This window comes from Pan troglodytes, chromosome 16 (genome assembly GCF_028858775.2).
Source record: "Pan troglodytes isolate AG18354 chromosome 16, NHGRI_mPanTro3-v2.0_pri, whole genome shotgun sequence".
In the NCBI taxonomy this organism is placed as follows: domain Eukaryota; kingdom Metazoa; phylum Chordata; class Mammalia; order Primates; family Hominidae; genus Pan; species Pan troglodytes.
Window position 1 is genome coordinate 63,254,752 of NC_072414.2, and position 16,719 is coordinate 63,271,470.

The 16,719-nt window shown below is 43.7% G+C and overlaps 1 protein-coding gene across 1 annotated transcript in view; it reads left to right on the forward strand.

Annotated features, from left to right (window-relative positions):
* The window catches only part of THSD4 (thrombospondin type 1 domain containing 4), a 667,872-nt gene that overhangs the window by 139,499 nt on the left and 511,654 nt on the right, over nt 1-16,719 (forward strand). The window contains exon 6 of the mRNA XM_009429466.5: nt 2,190-2,292. Coding sequence (XP_009427741.4) covers nt 2,190-2,292 — 103 coding nt within the window. The remainder of the gene's footprint in view (nt 1-2,189; nt 2,293-16,719) is intronic.

Below are 16,719 nucleotides of genomic sequence, written 5' to 3' on the forward strand. Positions count from 1 at the left end.
TTGGAGTGGAGTGAGATGGGGCTTGGGCGTGGCCCTTCATCGCTGCTGCACAGGTTAGGATGCACAGGCCACACCAGAATCACCCAAGGAGCACTTCAAGCATATATTCCTGGGCTCTCATCCCCACTCTTCTACCAGAGTGAGGCTTGAGAATCTGCATTTTTAACAAACTCCTTAAGGTTTCTTTCTCGAATCCGTACTTGGGGACTGCTGCAGGGATGGTGGGCTCTCCAAGTCACCCAGCTGTTCACATCCTACTTGAACTCTGGCTCAGGCCAAAGGCATGTGAAAAGCATCTTAGTTAACTCAAAAGCCTTCATGGAGACAGCTGGTGTTGCTGGAAGTTTACATGGGCCCAGCTTTAGGGTTGCCAGCAGGTTGGCTTCCAGAGCCCTAGGAGACAGGCTTCTGTGGCCTGTCCGCCTCTCCCTGATTGTCAGAGCTCAGCCCACCCTGCTTGTTCACCCTGCCTGTTTTTTCCTACCAGTTTCCATCATTTTCTGCTTTAGGGGGCTTCTTGCTCCATATGGTTCGGCTCAGGCCACAGCAGGGTAATGACCACGCTGGGCATTTGTACCAGCAGCCTCCCCAACTGCGACTGTCCTTAATCAAGCAGGAGATGTTTACCCTCACACCTGTTTTCAGTCCTTCTTCTGGTCCCTCATCTTCCGGGAGACCTAATATTTCTGATACATACAGTAGATTTCTCTACAAATCCTTGAAGACTTTGAACTATCCTATTAGCAGTTTATTCCAGAGACTTCTTCTACACAGTACTGTTTAATGTTTCAGGGGCCAGGCTCCTTTTCCTTCTGATTATTCACACACACACACACACACACACACTCTCTTAAACAGAGTATAGCTTGGGTTCAACAAAGCTAGATCATACTTTATCCACGATATGAATTAGAGATTCTGATCTTATTATTTTCTGTCTCATACTTATTTACTTTATGCCACACTTTGCTCATATTTACCATTTATAAATGAAGAAGAGATAAGCCAGAGGGAGCAGTATGTTTTCCTTGAGTAGTCTAGTGCATCAGGATCACCTGGATAAACTTGATAAAATACAGATCTCTGGATCTTATCCCAGATTTACTGAATAATAATCCTTAAGGGAGGGATCCAGAAGTTTGCATTTCCAGAAAGATCTCTGGGTGATTGTTTTGCATGCAGAAGGTTGGAAATTCCTGCTTCAGGTGGGACAGAATTTAGACTAGAATTTAGAGAAGATGGGGCGGACAATGAGAGACAGCCTGGTGGGAACCAGGCTGCTTGCATTTAAATCCAGGCCCCACACCTCACTGGCTGCGTGACTCCTCCATGCCTCAGTTTGCTCTCATGAAAAATCTGTAAAACTACAGTGTTTACCTTATTGGTTGTTGTGAAGATTAAATAAGTTCACATGTGGAAGATGTTTAAAGTAGTGCCTGGCAAAGGTAAGGGCTCTGAACATGTCTGCTGTGGCCACTATTCCATGCAAGGGGAATGGCATGAACAAAGTTAAACAGAAGCAGATGGCCTCTTTGAGAGAATGGAGTAAACTGACTTGTCAGGAGTAGAAGGTTTAGATCAGTGGTTTTCAAATTATAGTGTGCAAAAAAATAACCTGGGGAGCTTGTTAAAAGTTTCTTGCCCCTGTAACGATTCTGAGTTGGTATACATGAAGCCTGGGGATCTGCATTTAAACTTTTTGATGCAGGTTTTGAGCAAATGTTCAGAAACCCAGTAGTTTAGGTAGAAGAGGGCTGGTATTTAAAGTTGGAAAGGGGCCCGGCGCGGTGGCTGACGCCTGTAATCCCAGCACTTTGGGAGGCTGAGGCGGGTGGATCACCTAAGGTCAGGAGTTCAAGACCAGCCTGGCCAACATGGTGAAAGCCCATCGCTATAAAAAATACAAAAATTAGCCAGGTGTGGTGGTGGGTGCCTGTAATCCCAGCTACTTGGGAGGCTGAGGCAGGAGAATCACTTGAACCTGGGAGGTGGAGGTTGCAGTGAGCCGAGATTGGGCCACTGCACTCCAGCCTGGGTGACAAGAGTGAGACTCCATCTCAAAAAAAAAAAAAAAAAAGAATAAAAATAAAAAATAAATAAAGTTGGAAAGGTATCCAGGGTTTGGAAATGTATCCTGGAGCTATGAAAAGTATGGACACTAATTGCATATTTAATATCTGCTTTATTAGGTATGTCCAGAAAGCAGTAGAAGTATCCGGGAGGTACAGTGTGCATCCTACAACAACAAGCCATTCATGGGCCGGTTTTATGAGTGGGAACCATTTGCAGAAGGTAAGAATAGACCCAGCCCTGTCCATAGAAGTTACTTTAGTCTGTTTTCCATTCTTGTCGACTTCTGATTGATGTTGGAGGTATTGGTGTGATCCTGGCTGGGGTGTCAATAGGGGAGAAAGTGTGACTCCAGGGCAAAGAGAAGCCTGCATGGGTCTTTACCAAAGGTAGCATAGCTCAGGTGACACCTGGACCATCTTTGGCATGAGTCAGATGGATGAGGCACTGATGGAAACAAGCAACATCCAAGGATGGCAGGGTGAGGGGGACAGAACAGGGTTCAAGCAATCAGTTGGAGAAGAGGTTCAAACATAAAGTTGTGAGCCGTGAGTGCAGATGGAGTTTCCCTTTCCTTGGTTCCTGCTACAAGGGGTAGTATGGGAGCTTAAGAGAACATGTGGGGTTGTACAGTTGTATGGTTCTCACCTGTAGGGGGCCTCACATGCTGATTCCAAAGATAACAGTAGGCAGGCATTGCCCGTGAGTCCAAGATCCCCGTCATTTCCAGATGACAGAAGATCCAGAGTTGGTAGAGCAAGTTGATCCCACTCTGCATGCTGGAGTCACTTTTCTTTGTTGAAATCCAGATGATAACATGGCTTGCGGACTGAGAAGTTTTAACATTCTGAGATATTTCTACCCACCCCTGGAGAAAGTGGGCTCAGAAGAGGTGTTGGGTCAAGCAGAACTTGTGGGTGTTCTATGCTCACAGCCAAGTTGGCTGGAGAGGGAGTCCAGCTGCCTTCAGGGCCCAGTGGAAGAGCTCTGCCCAGCCAGCCCTTCTCAGCTTCAGCCCGAGGCAGTGGCTGGGACAGCTAAGGTTGGCCAAGACCCAGAGTATGGAGCACTGCACTATGTCCAGGATCTGGAGAAATTGCCTTGGAAGAGGGATTGATAGTGAGTTGTGATGATTTTATTGCAGAATCAATGCCTGGGGAAGCCAAACTGTGCAAGGTGGTTCTATACTTAGAGGCCCTTGGGGAGGAGGGAAGTGGATTAGTATCTGACTGCTCTGAAATTGGATGCTAAATTGTTTTTATCTGTGCAGTGTTCTCAGAGACTCCATAGCTTCTATTAGATTCTCAGAGTGGTCCCATGACCTCAAAATTGTTAAGAACTAACTTGACTGAAAAATTGAGACTATCAAATTCAAGCAGGAAGGATGTACAGAGGAAACAGAGCTAGCTGAGTGCACATACAAGGGGTGGGGAAGAGGGTGAAGGGTGAGCAAAAGAAGGATGCCAAAGTGAAATTTTGATTTGATTCTGTGGATAGAGCTTGGTTCTGACCTTTTTCATTTTTAAGGGCATTATGTTAAATTTAAGGTGGTATCCTGATTTGGATCCTGAAACAGAAAAAGGGCATTGTTGGAAAACCTAGTGAAATAGGCATAAAGTGTATAGTTTAGTTAATAGTATTGTACCAGCGTTAATGTCTTAGTTTTTATAAATTGTTTGTTTTTTGTTTTTGTTTTGTTTTTGAGGTGGAGTCTTGCACTATTGCCCAGGCTGGAGTGTGGTGGCGTGATCTCAGCTCACTGCAACCTCTGCCTCCCAGGTTCAAGCGATTCTCCTGCCTTAGCCTCCCGAGTAGCTGGGATTACAGGTGTGCAACACTACGCCTGGCTAATTTTTGTATTTTTAGTAGAGGCAGGGTTTTGCCATGCTGACCTCGAACTCCTGACCTCAAGTGATCCACCCGCCTCAGCCTCCCAAAGTACTGGGATTACAGACGTGAGCCACCGCACCCAGCCTGTAAATGGTTTTGTAACATGTTAACATTATGCGAAGCTGGGTAAAGAAAGGGTATACAGGAACTTTTCTACTATCTTTGTAACTTTCCTGTAAATCTAAAATGATTTCAAAATAAAACGTCTTGAAGGCATTGTACTCCCAATTAGCTATGTCTTACATGGATTCTGGTGAAGACAAAGTGTAATACTCACTTAATATGGGTGAGGAAGAGTGCACTGGGTTAAATACTGCCCCCACCCACCACCCAAATTGGTATTCTTCCTGGAACCTTAGAATGTGACCTTATTTGGAAATAGAGTCATTGCAGATGTAATCAGTTATGTTGAGTTCATATTGGAGTAGGGTGGGCTCTTAATCTGGAATGACTTGTGTTCTGATAAGAGGAGAAAGTTGGGAGGCCAAGGCAGGTGGATCACCTGAGGTCGGGAGTTCAAGACCAGCCTGACCAACATGGAGAACCCCGTCTCTACTAAAAAATAGAAAATCAGCCTGGCGTGGTGGTGCATGCCTGTAATCCCAGCTACTTGGGAGGCTGAGGCAGGAGAATTGCTTGAACCTGGGAAGCGGAGGTTGTGGTGAGCTGAGATCACGCCATTGCACTGCAGCCTGGACAACAAGAGTGCAACTCCATCTCAAAAAAAACAAAAAACAAAAAAAAAGAAGAAGAGGAGAAAGGACACAGACATACAGGGAGTATGCCAAGTGATGATGAAGACAGAGATTGGAGTGATGCTTCTACAAGGTGACAACAAGGACTGCTGGCAGCCACCAAGAGCTAGGCAGAGACAAGGAAGCATCCTTGCCTAGAGCCTTCAAAGTGGGCATGGTCCTGCCAACACCTTGATTTTGGACTGCCAGCCTCTAGAACTGTGAGAATAAATTTCTCTTGTTTGAAGTCATCAAGGTTATGGTATTTTGTCATGCAGCTCTAGGAAACTAATACAAAGAAGAAGGAACAAGGTTCTGGATTGATTGAGATCTACTCGCTAGAGTAGATCCAGAGGTGAGTTTGCTCCAGCTGATAGTAGCAGATGCCTTAGAGAAGTGAGGCACGTATCCAAAGTGAGCAACTGCCTCAACTGGCTCACAGATGTAGGTCTGTCCAGCACAGTGGTTCTCAGCCCTGGTTGCTCTTTAGAATCACTGAGGAGCCTCCTAGAGACACTGATGCCTAGACCCCTCCCCAGCGATTGTGATTTAATTGGTCTGGGATGCAGTCTGAACATCAGGATTTCTTAAAGATCCCAGGTGATTCTTATGGGTAGCTAGGGTAGAGAACCTCTCATCTAAGAGGGGATGACCCAGCCTACATCGAGGGACAGAATCATGGGTATTTGATAAATCCTGAAATACATTCTTGTGTCAGAACAACAATGCTTTCCAGTGAACATTTAGAGAAGAAGTGACCCTGTCTTTTGTCTGAGCTGCACCCTTGCTTTATGGCTGGCTGTGGATAATAGCTGCTTTATTGTGATTACCTGGGGGGAAAGATGAATTCCACACTACACTGAGCAGTGTGCATTCTGTAATTTCCCCAGGAGCAGAAGCTGCCTTGCCAGACCTTTTCTGCGTGGTCTGAGGTGGCCATCAGCCAGCTGTTGTTGTCTAAGACCTTGAGGTCTGGTAGATGCAGGTCTAATATTGATAGCCCTATGCAAACCACAAAGAAAACTTTGCTAATGTTTTCATGTATTACATGTGAATGCCTGCTATTGTCTGGCTTATGTATGGGTCTACTTTTTCTGTTATTTTTTTCCCCTCTGATTTGTGCTAGACTTTAAGACCTGGAAGAACTTATTTTTTGAACATTTGATTTAACTGATTTTTTGGAAAATTTCAAACATAGGTAAAAGTAGGGAGAATAGTATAATAGTGGGATAAGCTCCTATGTACCCACTTAATTCCATTAGTTATCAGCCCATGGCCAATCTTTTTCACAAATATTTCCATCCTCTCTCTCCCACCCAGATTATGGGAAACTGCTTGAATTCACATTACAGAGCATTATTCATTGGTGGATATATTAATTGGAACTCTTGGTTGTAAGTGACAGAAACCCAAACTAAATACATTTTGATCAGAAAGGTATTTTGTTGGTCATGTTACTGGGAAATGCAAGAGGTGGCCTGGGATTCAAATGTGGCTGCATTCCAGGGAATCAGTAACATTAGGACCCTGCCTTTCTCATCTTTCTCCATCTCTAGGTTCTGTTTACTTCTGTCTCGGGCAGGCGAGAAGGCTTACCATGGGTTTGAGCTTGCAATCATACTGGGAGGGACTCTCTCACCTGGTCTTGAGGGCTGAATTGCACCCCCAAAAAGATTTATTAAAGGTACCCCTAGGCCACGTGCGGTGGCTCACGCCTGTAATCCCAGCACTTTGGGAGGCTGAGGCAGGTTGATCACCTGAGGTCGGGAGTTCGAGACCAGCCTGACCAACATGGTGAAACCCCATCTCTACTAAAAATAGAAAAAATTACCTGGGTTTGGTGGCACATGCCTGTAATCCCAGCTACTCGGGAGGCTGAGGCAGGAGAATCACTTGAACCCAGGAGGCAGAGGTTGCGGTGAGCCGAGATGGCACCATTGCACTCCAGCCTACCCCTGGTACCTGTGATGTAACCTTCTTTGGAAAGAGGGTCTTTGCAGATCTAATTAAGATATAAGTTTAGACGAGGTCACAGTAGAGTAGAATAGGCCCTAATCCATTGTGACTGGGGACCCACACAGAGAGCACCATGGGAAGACACAGACAGGGGGAAGACAGCCCATGTGAAGGCAGAGGCAGAGACTAAAGTGATGCAGCTATGAGCCTAGGAACGCCAAGGATTGCCAGCAACTTCCAGAAACCAGGAAAATGCGTGGAAGGATCCTTCCTCCAGAGACTTTGGAGGGAGAGTGACCCTACCAACACATTGATTTTGGATTTCTGGCCTCCAGAACTGTGAGAGAATACATTTCTCTTGTTTGTGTTCAATAGGACGCCAACCAGTTTGTGTGATACATTACATCAGTCCTAGGAAACTAATATACCTAGTGACTGTTCCAATCCCAGACAAACTATACCATGGTCTTGTTTGGATCCTGTTGCCATCCCTGGAACCTAGTTTGGGGGATGGGGTACTTGGGTTAGCTCAGGTCATGTGACCAACCCTGTGGTAGGGGACCCACATCACATGAAGAGGAGATAGGGAAGTGGGGATTGAGACAGACAGGAAAACATTCTTCTACCAAAATCAGTGCATACTTCTTTACTGGAAGCCACTGAGATGTTGAATCAACTAGCTAGCATCCTAATGTGGATTAATCAGCTATCCTTTACCATGTGTTACTAGAAAATAATGCAGTCTTTTAAAATGGTCACTGACATTGATATTTTTCACATGCCTAGAAGGAGAGAGGAAGCCTATGGTCACTGAAGTTGAGTTTACTTTGGCTTTGTTTAGATAATTCTTTTTGCTGCTAAGATTGTTTTCTTGATTTTATCCTTCCTCCTCTTAAATGGCTCCCAGGCTGACCGGCGGGAGGAAGACACTGCTAATGTTTCTGCAGGGCTTTACGGCTGGATTTTGCATCGGGCTCTTGGTTTTGTTTGGATGTCTACTGCTATTCACGTGTGCCTACTTAGGGAAACAGCTGCACTTATTCAGTGCAATGCCACATAGAATAGTAAAAGCAGAGTATACTCTCTGATAAACACATTAATTTTACCAGATGGTTCTTCTTAAGCCTTTAATTGCATTTCCTGGATTTGGTGACCTATCCTTAGATAATGCCTCCAGGAATTTTTCTCATAGCCCGGGACCTATTACTGTAAAGATGGCAAAAGTGGAATTAGGGTGCCCGTGCATCCCAGTTCACCCAGGACAGTGATAGTTTATGCCTGTCATCCCAGTCCCCTTTCACTCTCTGTCTTGGACAATAAATATATATGTCCATTCCACCGAGCATGGGCAGTTTCATAGGAAGCCACTTGTTTAGGTGCTGAGATTGGAGCAAATTCTACCTGTTTTCATGCCAAGGGTAATGGGGCTGCAGCATGAGACTGGAGTTTTGCTGGGTTGCTATAGGCTATAGGGCATCAGATATCAGTTTTAATCCTTAAAACTGCTAGGGGGCAGCTTTATGTTTGGGTAGCTTGAGTGCACTGTGTGTCCCCGAGAGCTGAACTAAAGAGAGTGGCAACTGAAAAGCCAGAGGGGAGGCTGAGTCAGAAAGTGAAGGTCGCCAACTGGTGACATGAACAGTGATTGTATCTGTCAGCAGTGGCTGGCTTATGTTACAGTAACAAATAACCCCCAAATCCAAATGACTTAACATGACAAAAGCTTGCCTCCTGTTCACCTTCCATGTGTAAGGGTGGGTGTATTTTGCTTACCTGGGGACCCAGGCTGGTAGAAGCTGTATCTCAACTCATGATTTCACTGAGGCAGGGAAAGGGAACAAGTGACCTAGGCTCAAATTCTTTGTTTTTGTTTTTGTTTTTCCTAACTTTTATTTTAAGTTCAGCGGTACATGTGCAGGATGTACAGGTTTATTACATAGGCAAACGTGTCATGGGGGGTTGTTATACAGATTATTTCATCACCCAGTTATTCAGCCTAGTAATCCATTAGTTATTTTTCCTGACCTTCTCCCTCCTCCCAGTCTCTGCCCTCTGATAGGCTCCAGTGTATGTTTTTCCCCTGTCTGTGTCCATGTGTTCTCTTCATTTAGCTCCCACTTATAAGTGAGAATATGCAGTATTTGGTTTTCTGTTCCTGAATTAGTTTGCTAGGGATAATGGCCTCCGGCTCCATCCGTGTCCCTGCAAAGGACATAATCTCATTCTTTTTTATGGCTGCATAGTATTCCATGGTATATATATATATACGACATTTTCTTTATCAAGTTTATCATTGATGGGCATTTAGGTTGATTCCATGTCTTTACTATTGTGAATAGTGCCAATGAAAGAACATACATGCATATGTTCATAATGCATGCATGTGTCTTTATAATAGAATGATTTATATTCCTTTGGGTATGTACCCAGAAATGGGATTGCTGGGCTGAATGGTATTTCTGTCTCGAAGTCTTTGAGGAATTGCCACAGTGTCTTCCACAATGGGTGAACTAATTTACACTCCCACCAACAGTGTATAAGTGTTCCTTTTTCTCCACAACCTTGCCAGCATCTTGTTATTTTTGACTTAATGATAGCCAGCCATACAGACTCAGGTTCTTAAAGCTTCAATTAGAATTGATCCACATTGTTTCTGCTCGCATCTCATTGGCCAAAGCAAGTCACAAATCACACCTAACTTCCAAGGGGGAAGGGAGGTACCCTCCCACTATGTGCTCAAAGGAGGAGAAATGGAATATCTGTGGCTGGCCCTAGTGACTAGCAGGCAGGAAGCTCCAGTGAAATTCCCTGAATGCCTTCCTCGTTAAGTCCAGGTGACTTTTATTAGGTTGTTTGCAAGAATAGTAGATGTTGCTCCAGGGAATATTAAAGGTGCCACCACACAGTCTGATATCCACAGAGCCCTGAGCCACTTCAGTCAAGATCTACCCCTTGCATGCTTCTGACTCCTCCACCAATCCAGCAGTCTGCCCCAACACAGACACCATGGTGGGGCATGATGGGGCAGGGGGCGCTGTCAGAAAAAAACATAGACAATATTATCAGAACTGTAAGATATGAGGGAGGGAGGCTTGTGACTAAGTGCTGGTGGACCTGGAATTAGAGTGTTCGTGTTTTACTGAAGCAGCTTTATTCATAGGCACTCTCATTCCCACAGCCCACCCCTGTGCATAGATAATCCATAATCACTGTGAATGTTCAGAGTGGAAGGGGCAGACCTTAGAGAAATGAGAGGCAGTTTCTATTTCACTGGGAGTGGATCTGGAATGCCCCCCACAAGATCCATTCTCAGAGCTCTCTTGTACATGCCAGGGGATACCTGGCAAGACTAGGCCATGTTTGCTTTGGGGATGAGCATATCATTGAGGACAAAGCCCAGAGGGCAACCTCTTTGTGAAAACAAAATGATGATTTTGGTTTTGTATATGTTGAGTCTGAATGAATGGTGGGACCCAACAGGAGGTTAGGGATGCAAGGTTCTGAAGTTTAGGGAGATATCTTAGGGTTGTAGACCCATACTTGTAGTCATCAACCTTGGTGAGATTAGTGGATAAGACCTTCAAGAAAATGTAGAATAACAAAATGGATTTTACAAGGACCAGGAAATGAGCTTTGGAGTATGTTACATTAAGGAAGCAGGGGAAAGAGTCTCAGCCATTAAAGGACGCTGAGAAGGTGATCCAGGTGTAGGAGAGGCACCAAGGCATTATCATCCCATGTATCATTTCTTATGTTAATAAAGCTTATTGTGGTTTATAAAGTTCTGCTAATACACACAGCACAATGAATGCTATGGACTAAATGTTTATGTCTGTCTAAAATTCATAAGTTAAAGCCCTAAACCCCAGCGTATTTGAAGATGGGGACTCTAAGGAACTAATTAAGATTAAATGAGGTCTTAAGGGCAGGGCCCTGATCTGATAGGATTAGTGTTCTTATAAGAGGAACACTAATATTACCTGGGGACCCAGGCTGATAGAAGCTGTATCTCAACTCATGCTTTCACTGAGGCAGGGAAAGGACACCAGTGTTCCTAGTGGAACACTAACAGAGGTGGCTGGCAAGATGGTCAAGTAGAAACAGCTCCGGTCTGCAGCTCCCAGCAAGATCAACGCAGAAGGCAGGTGATTTCTGCATTTCCAACTGAGGTACCCAGCTTATCACACTGGGACTGGTTAGACAGTAGGTGCAGCCCACGGAGGCTGAGCTGAAGCAGGGTGGGGCTCTGCATCACCCAGGAAGCACAAGGGGTTAGGGAACTCCCTCCCCTAGTCAAGGGAAGCCGTGAGAGACTGTGCCTTGAGGAATGGTGCACTCTGGCCCAGATACTACGCTTTTGCCGTGGTCTTCGCAACCTGCAGACTAGGAGATTCCCTCGGGTGCCTACACCACCAGGGCCCTGGGTTTCAAGCACAAAACTGGGTGGTCATTTGGGCAGACACCAAGCTAGCTGCAGGAGTTTTTTTTCGTACCCCAGTGGCGCCTGGAATGCCAGTGAGACAAAACTGTTCACTCCCCTGGAAAGGGGGCTGAAGCCAGGGAGCCAAGTGGTCTAGCTCAGCAGGTCCCACCCTCACGGAGCCCAGGAAGCTAAGATCCACTGGCTTGAAATTCTCGCTGCCAGCACAGCAGTCTGAAGTCGACCTTAGATGCTTGAGCTTTGTGTGGGGGGAGGGGCATCTGCCATTACTGAGGCTTGAGTAGGCAGTTTTCCCCTCACAGTGTAAACAAAGCCGCCAGGAAGTTCAAACTGGGAAGAGCCCACCGCAGCTCCGGAAAGCCACTGTAACCAGACTGCCTCTCTAGATTCCTCCTCACTGGGCAGGGCATCTCTGAAGGAAAGGTAACAGCCCCATTCAGGGGCTTACAGACAAAATCCCCATCTCCCTGGGACAGACCGCCTGGGGGAAGGGGCGGATGTGGGCGCAGCTTCAGCAGACTTAAACATTCCTGCCTGCTGGCTCTGAAGAGAGCAGCGGATCTCCCAGCACAGTGCTCAAGCTCTGGTAAGGGACAGACTGCCTCCTCAAGTGGGTCCCTGACCCCTGTGCCTTCTGACTGGGAGACACCTCTCAGCAGGGGTTGACAGACACCTCATACAGGAGAGCGCCGGCTGGCATCTAGTGGGGGTCCCTCTGGGACAAAGCTTCCAGAGGAAGGAACAGGAAGCAATCTTTGCTGTTCTTCAGCCTCTGCTGGTGATACCTAGGCAAACAGGATCTGGAGTGGACCTCCAACAAACTCAGCAGACCTGCAGCAGAGGGGCCTCACTGTTAGAAGGAAAACCAACAAACAGAAAGGAATAGCATCAACATCAACAAAAAGGACGTCCACGCAAAAACCACATATGAAGGTCACCAACATCAAAGAACAAAGGTAGATAAACCCACAAAGATGAGGAAAAATCAGTGCAAAAAGGCTGAAAATTCCAAAAACCAGAGGCCTCTTTTCCTCCAAAGGATCACAGCTCCTTGCCAGCAAGGGAACAAAACTGAACAGAGAATGAGTTTGACGAATTGACAGAAGTAGGCTTCAGAAGGTGGGTAATAACAAACTCCTCTGAGCTAAAGGAGCATGTTCTAACCCAATGGAAGGAAGCCAAGAACCTTGAAAAAAGGTTAGAGGAATTGCTAACTAGAATAACCAGTTTAGAGAAGAATATAAATGACCTGATGGAGCTGAAAACCACAGCACAAGAACTTCATGAAGCATATACAAATATCAATAGCTGAATTGATCAAGCAGAAGAAAGGATGTCAGAGATTGAAGATCAACTTAATGAAATTACAGCGTGAAGACAAGATTAGAGAAAAAAGAATGAAAAGGAATGAACAAAGCCTCCAAGAAATATGGGACTATATGAAAAGACCAAACCTATGTTTGATTGGTGTACCTGAAAGTGATGGGAAGAATGGAACCAAGTTGGAAGACACACTTCAGGATATTATCCAGGAGAACTTCCCCAACCTAGCAAGACAGGCCAACATTCAAATTCAGGAAATACAGAGAACACCACAAAGATACTGCTCGAGAAGAGCAACCCCAAGACACATAATCGTCAGATTCACCAACGTTGAAATGAAGGAAAAAATGTTAAGGGCAGCTAGAGAAAGGTCGGGTTACCCACAAAGGGAAGCCCATCAGGCTAACAGCGGATCTTTCTGCAGAAACCCTACAAGCCAGAAGAGAGTGGCAGCCAATATTCAACATTCTTAAAGAAAAGAATTTTCAATCCAGAATTTCATTTCCATCCAAACTAAGCTTCATAAGTGAAGGAGAAATAAAATCCTTTACAGACAAGCAAATGCTGAGAGATTTTGTCATCACCAGGCTTGCCTTACAAGAGCTCCTGAAGGAAGCACTAAATATGGAAAGGAAAAACCAGTAACAGCCACTGCAAAAACATACCAAATTGTAAAGACCATCGACACTATGAAGAAACCGAATCAACTAATGGGCAAAATAACCAGCTAGCATCATAATGACAGGGTCAGATTCACACATAACAATATTAATCTTAAATGTAAATGGGCTAAATGCCCCAATTAAAAGACACAGACTGGCAAATTGGATAGAGACAAGACCCATCAGTGTGCTGTATTCAGGAGACCCATCTCATGTGCTAAGACACACATAGGCTCAAAATAAAGGGATGGAGGAATATTTACCAAGCAAATGGAAAGCAAAAAAGGCATGGATTGCAATCCTAGTCTCTGATAAAACAGACTTTAAACTAGCAAAAATCAAAAAAGGCAAAGAAGGGCATTACGTAATGGTAAAGGGATCAATGCAACAAGAAGAGCTAACTATCCTAAATATATATGCACCCAATACAGGAGCATCCAGATTCATAAAACAACTTCTTAGAGACCTACAAAGGGACTTAGACTCCCACACAATAATAGTGGGAGACTTTAACACCCCACTGTCAATATTAGACAGATCAACGAGACAGAAAATTAACAAGGATATTCAGGACTTGAACTCAGCTCTGGAACAAGTGGACCTAATAGACATCTACAGAACTCTCCACCCCAAATTAACAGAATATACATTCTTCTCAGCACCACATCGGACCTATTTTAAAGTTGACCACATAATTGGAAGTAAGGCACTCCTCAGCAAATACAAAAGAACGGAAACCATAACAGTCTCTCAGACCACAGTGCAATCAAAATAGAACTCAGGATTAAGAAACTCACTCAAAAACGCGCAACTACATGGAAATTGAACAACCTTCTCCTGAATAACTACTGGGTAAATAACGAAATTAAGGCAGAAATAAAGAAGTTGTTTGAAACCAATGAGAACAAAGACATAACGTACCAGAATCTCTAGGACACAGCTAAAGCAGTGTTGACAGGGAAATTTATAGCACTAAATGCCCACAGGAGAAAGCAGGAAAGAGCTAAAATCAACACCCTAACACTACAATTAAAAGAACTAGAGAAGCAAGAGGAAACAAATTCAAAAGCTAGCAGAAGACAAGAAATAACTAAGATCAGAGCAGAACTGAAGGAGATAGAGACATGAAAAACGCTTCAAAAACAATCAGTGAATCCAGGAACTGTTTTTTTTTTTTGAAAAGATTAGCAAAATAGATAGACAGCTAGCCAGACTAATAAAGAAAAAAAGAGAGATGAATCAAACAGACACAATAAAAAATTATAAAGGGTAGATCACCACTGATCCCACAGAAATACAAACTGCCATCAGAGAATACTATAAACACCTCTATGCAAATAAACTAGAAAATCTAGAAGAAATGGATAAATTCCTGGACGAATACACCCTTCCAAGACTAAACCAGGAAGAAGTCAAATCCCTGAATATACCAATAACAAGGTCTGAAATTGAGGCAGTAATTAATAGCCTACCAACCAAAAAAAGCCCAGGACCATACGGATTCACAGGCAAATTCTACCAGAGGTACAAAGAGGAGCTGGTACCATTCCTTCTGAAACTATTCCAAACTACTCCTTCCTAACTCATTTTATGAGGCCAGCATCATTCTGATGTCAAAACCTGGCAGAGACACAACAAAAAAAGAAGATTTCAGGCCAATAACCCTGATGAACATTGATGCGAAAATTCTCAATAAAATACTGGCAAACTGAATTCAGCAGCACATCAAAAAGCTTATCCATCACAATCAAGTTAACTTCATCCCTGGGATGCAAGGCTGGTTCAACATACACAAATCAATAAACGTAATCCATCACATAAAGAGAACCAGTGACAAAAACCACATGATTATCTCAACAGATGCAGAAAAGGCCTTTGATAAAATTCAACACCCCTTCATGCTAAAAACTCTCAATAAACTAGGTATTAATGGAACGTATCTCAGAATAATAAGAGCTATTTATGACAAACCCATAGCCAATGTCATACTGAATGGGCAAAAGCTGGAAGCATTCCCTTTGAAAACCAGCACAAGACAAGAATGCCCTCTCTCACCACTCCTATTTAACATAGTATTGGAAGTTCTGGCCAGGGCAATTAGGCAAGAGAAATAAATAAATGGTATTAAAATAGGAAGAGAGGATGTCAAATTGTCTCTGTTTGCAGATGACCTGATTGTATATTTAGAAAACCCCATCGTCTTAACCCCAAATCTCCTTAAGCTGATAAGCAACTTCAGCAAAGTCTCAGGATACAAAATCAATGTGCAAAAATCACAAGCTTTCTTATACACCAATAATAGACAAATAGAGAGCCAAATCATGAGTGAACTCCCATTCACAATTGCTACAAAGAGAATAAAATACCTAGTAATACAACTTACAAGCGATGTGAAGGACCTCTTCAAGGAGAACTACAAACCACTGCTCAAGGAAATAAGAGAGGACACAAACAAATGGAAAAACATTCCATGCTCGTGGATAGGAAACATCAATATTGTGAAAATGACCATACTGCCCAAAGTGATTTATAGATTCAATGCTATCCCCATCAAGCTACCACTGACTTTCTTCACAGATTTGGAAAAAAACACTTTACATTTAATATGGAACCCAAAAAGAGCCCATATAGCCAAGACAATCTTAAGCAAAAAGAACAAAGCTGGAGGCATCACACTACCTGACTTCAAACTATACTACAAGGCTACAGTCACCAAAACAGCATGGTACTGGTACCAAAACTGATATGTAAACGAATGGAACAGAACAGAGGCCTCAGAAATAATGCCACACTTCCACAACCATCTGATCTTTGACAAACCTGACAAAAACAAGCACTGGAGAAAGGATTCCTTATTTAATAAATGGTGTTGAGAAACCTGGCTAGCCATATGCAGAAAACAGAAATTGGACCTCTTACTTACACCTTATGCAAAATTTAACTCAAGATAATTATTGAGCACTTACTATATTATAGGCACAGTTCAAAGTGTTGACTCATTTAATCCTCACAATTACCCCATCAGGTGGGAACTTGTTTTTACCTTCATTTTACAGATACAACAAAGGCCTAGACTAGTTAACTAACTTGCCCAAGGTCACCTAGCTAGTAAGTGATAGAGCCAGGTTCAAACCCCAAAGTCTGGCTACAGGAATTTCTACTCATATGTATATGGAAGCCAAGAAAAGGGTTTCCAGAAGGAGAGGTGGTCAACACTGCTGAACATCAGAAGAGGTCCAGGGAAATAACTGAGAAAATAAGACAAGGATGGGCTGTTGGGAACCCTACTGGAAGGGAATTAGAGTGGTCAGGTGGTCAGTGAGTATAGCCATCTCTCTCTTTTTTTTTTTTTTTAATGGCCATGTAGAAGGCATATTAGGAGTGTATGCTACTTTAAGGAGAAGGGAAAGGTTTGTCTAGAATGGTAAAGGAATGAGGATGTTCTGTAGATGTGAGGATGTAGCTTGTAGCGAGGGAGTACAGATTTAATAGAATGATATCTCTGAACCTGTGCTATCCTAAAAGAAAAGATGCAAAGTGGCCATTTTTTCTTCCTGTAGAATGTGTATTATTGCTTCTCTGCAAGCTTTTATAAAAAGCTTCTTCATCATTTAATAAAAATTAATTCTTTCAAGAGAAATGA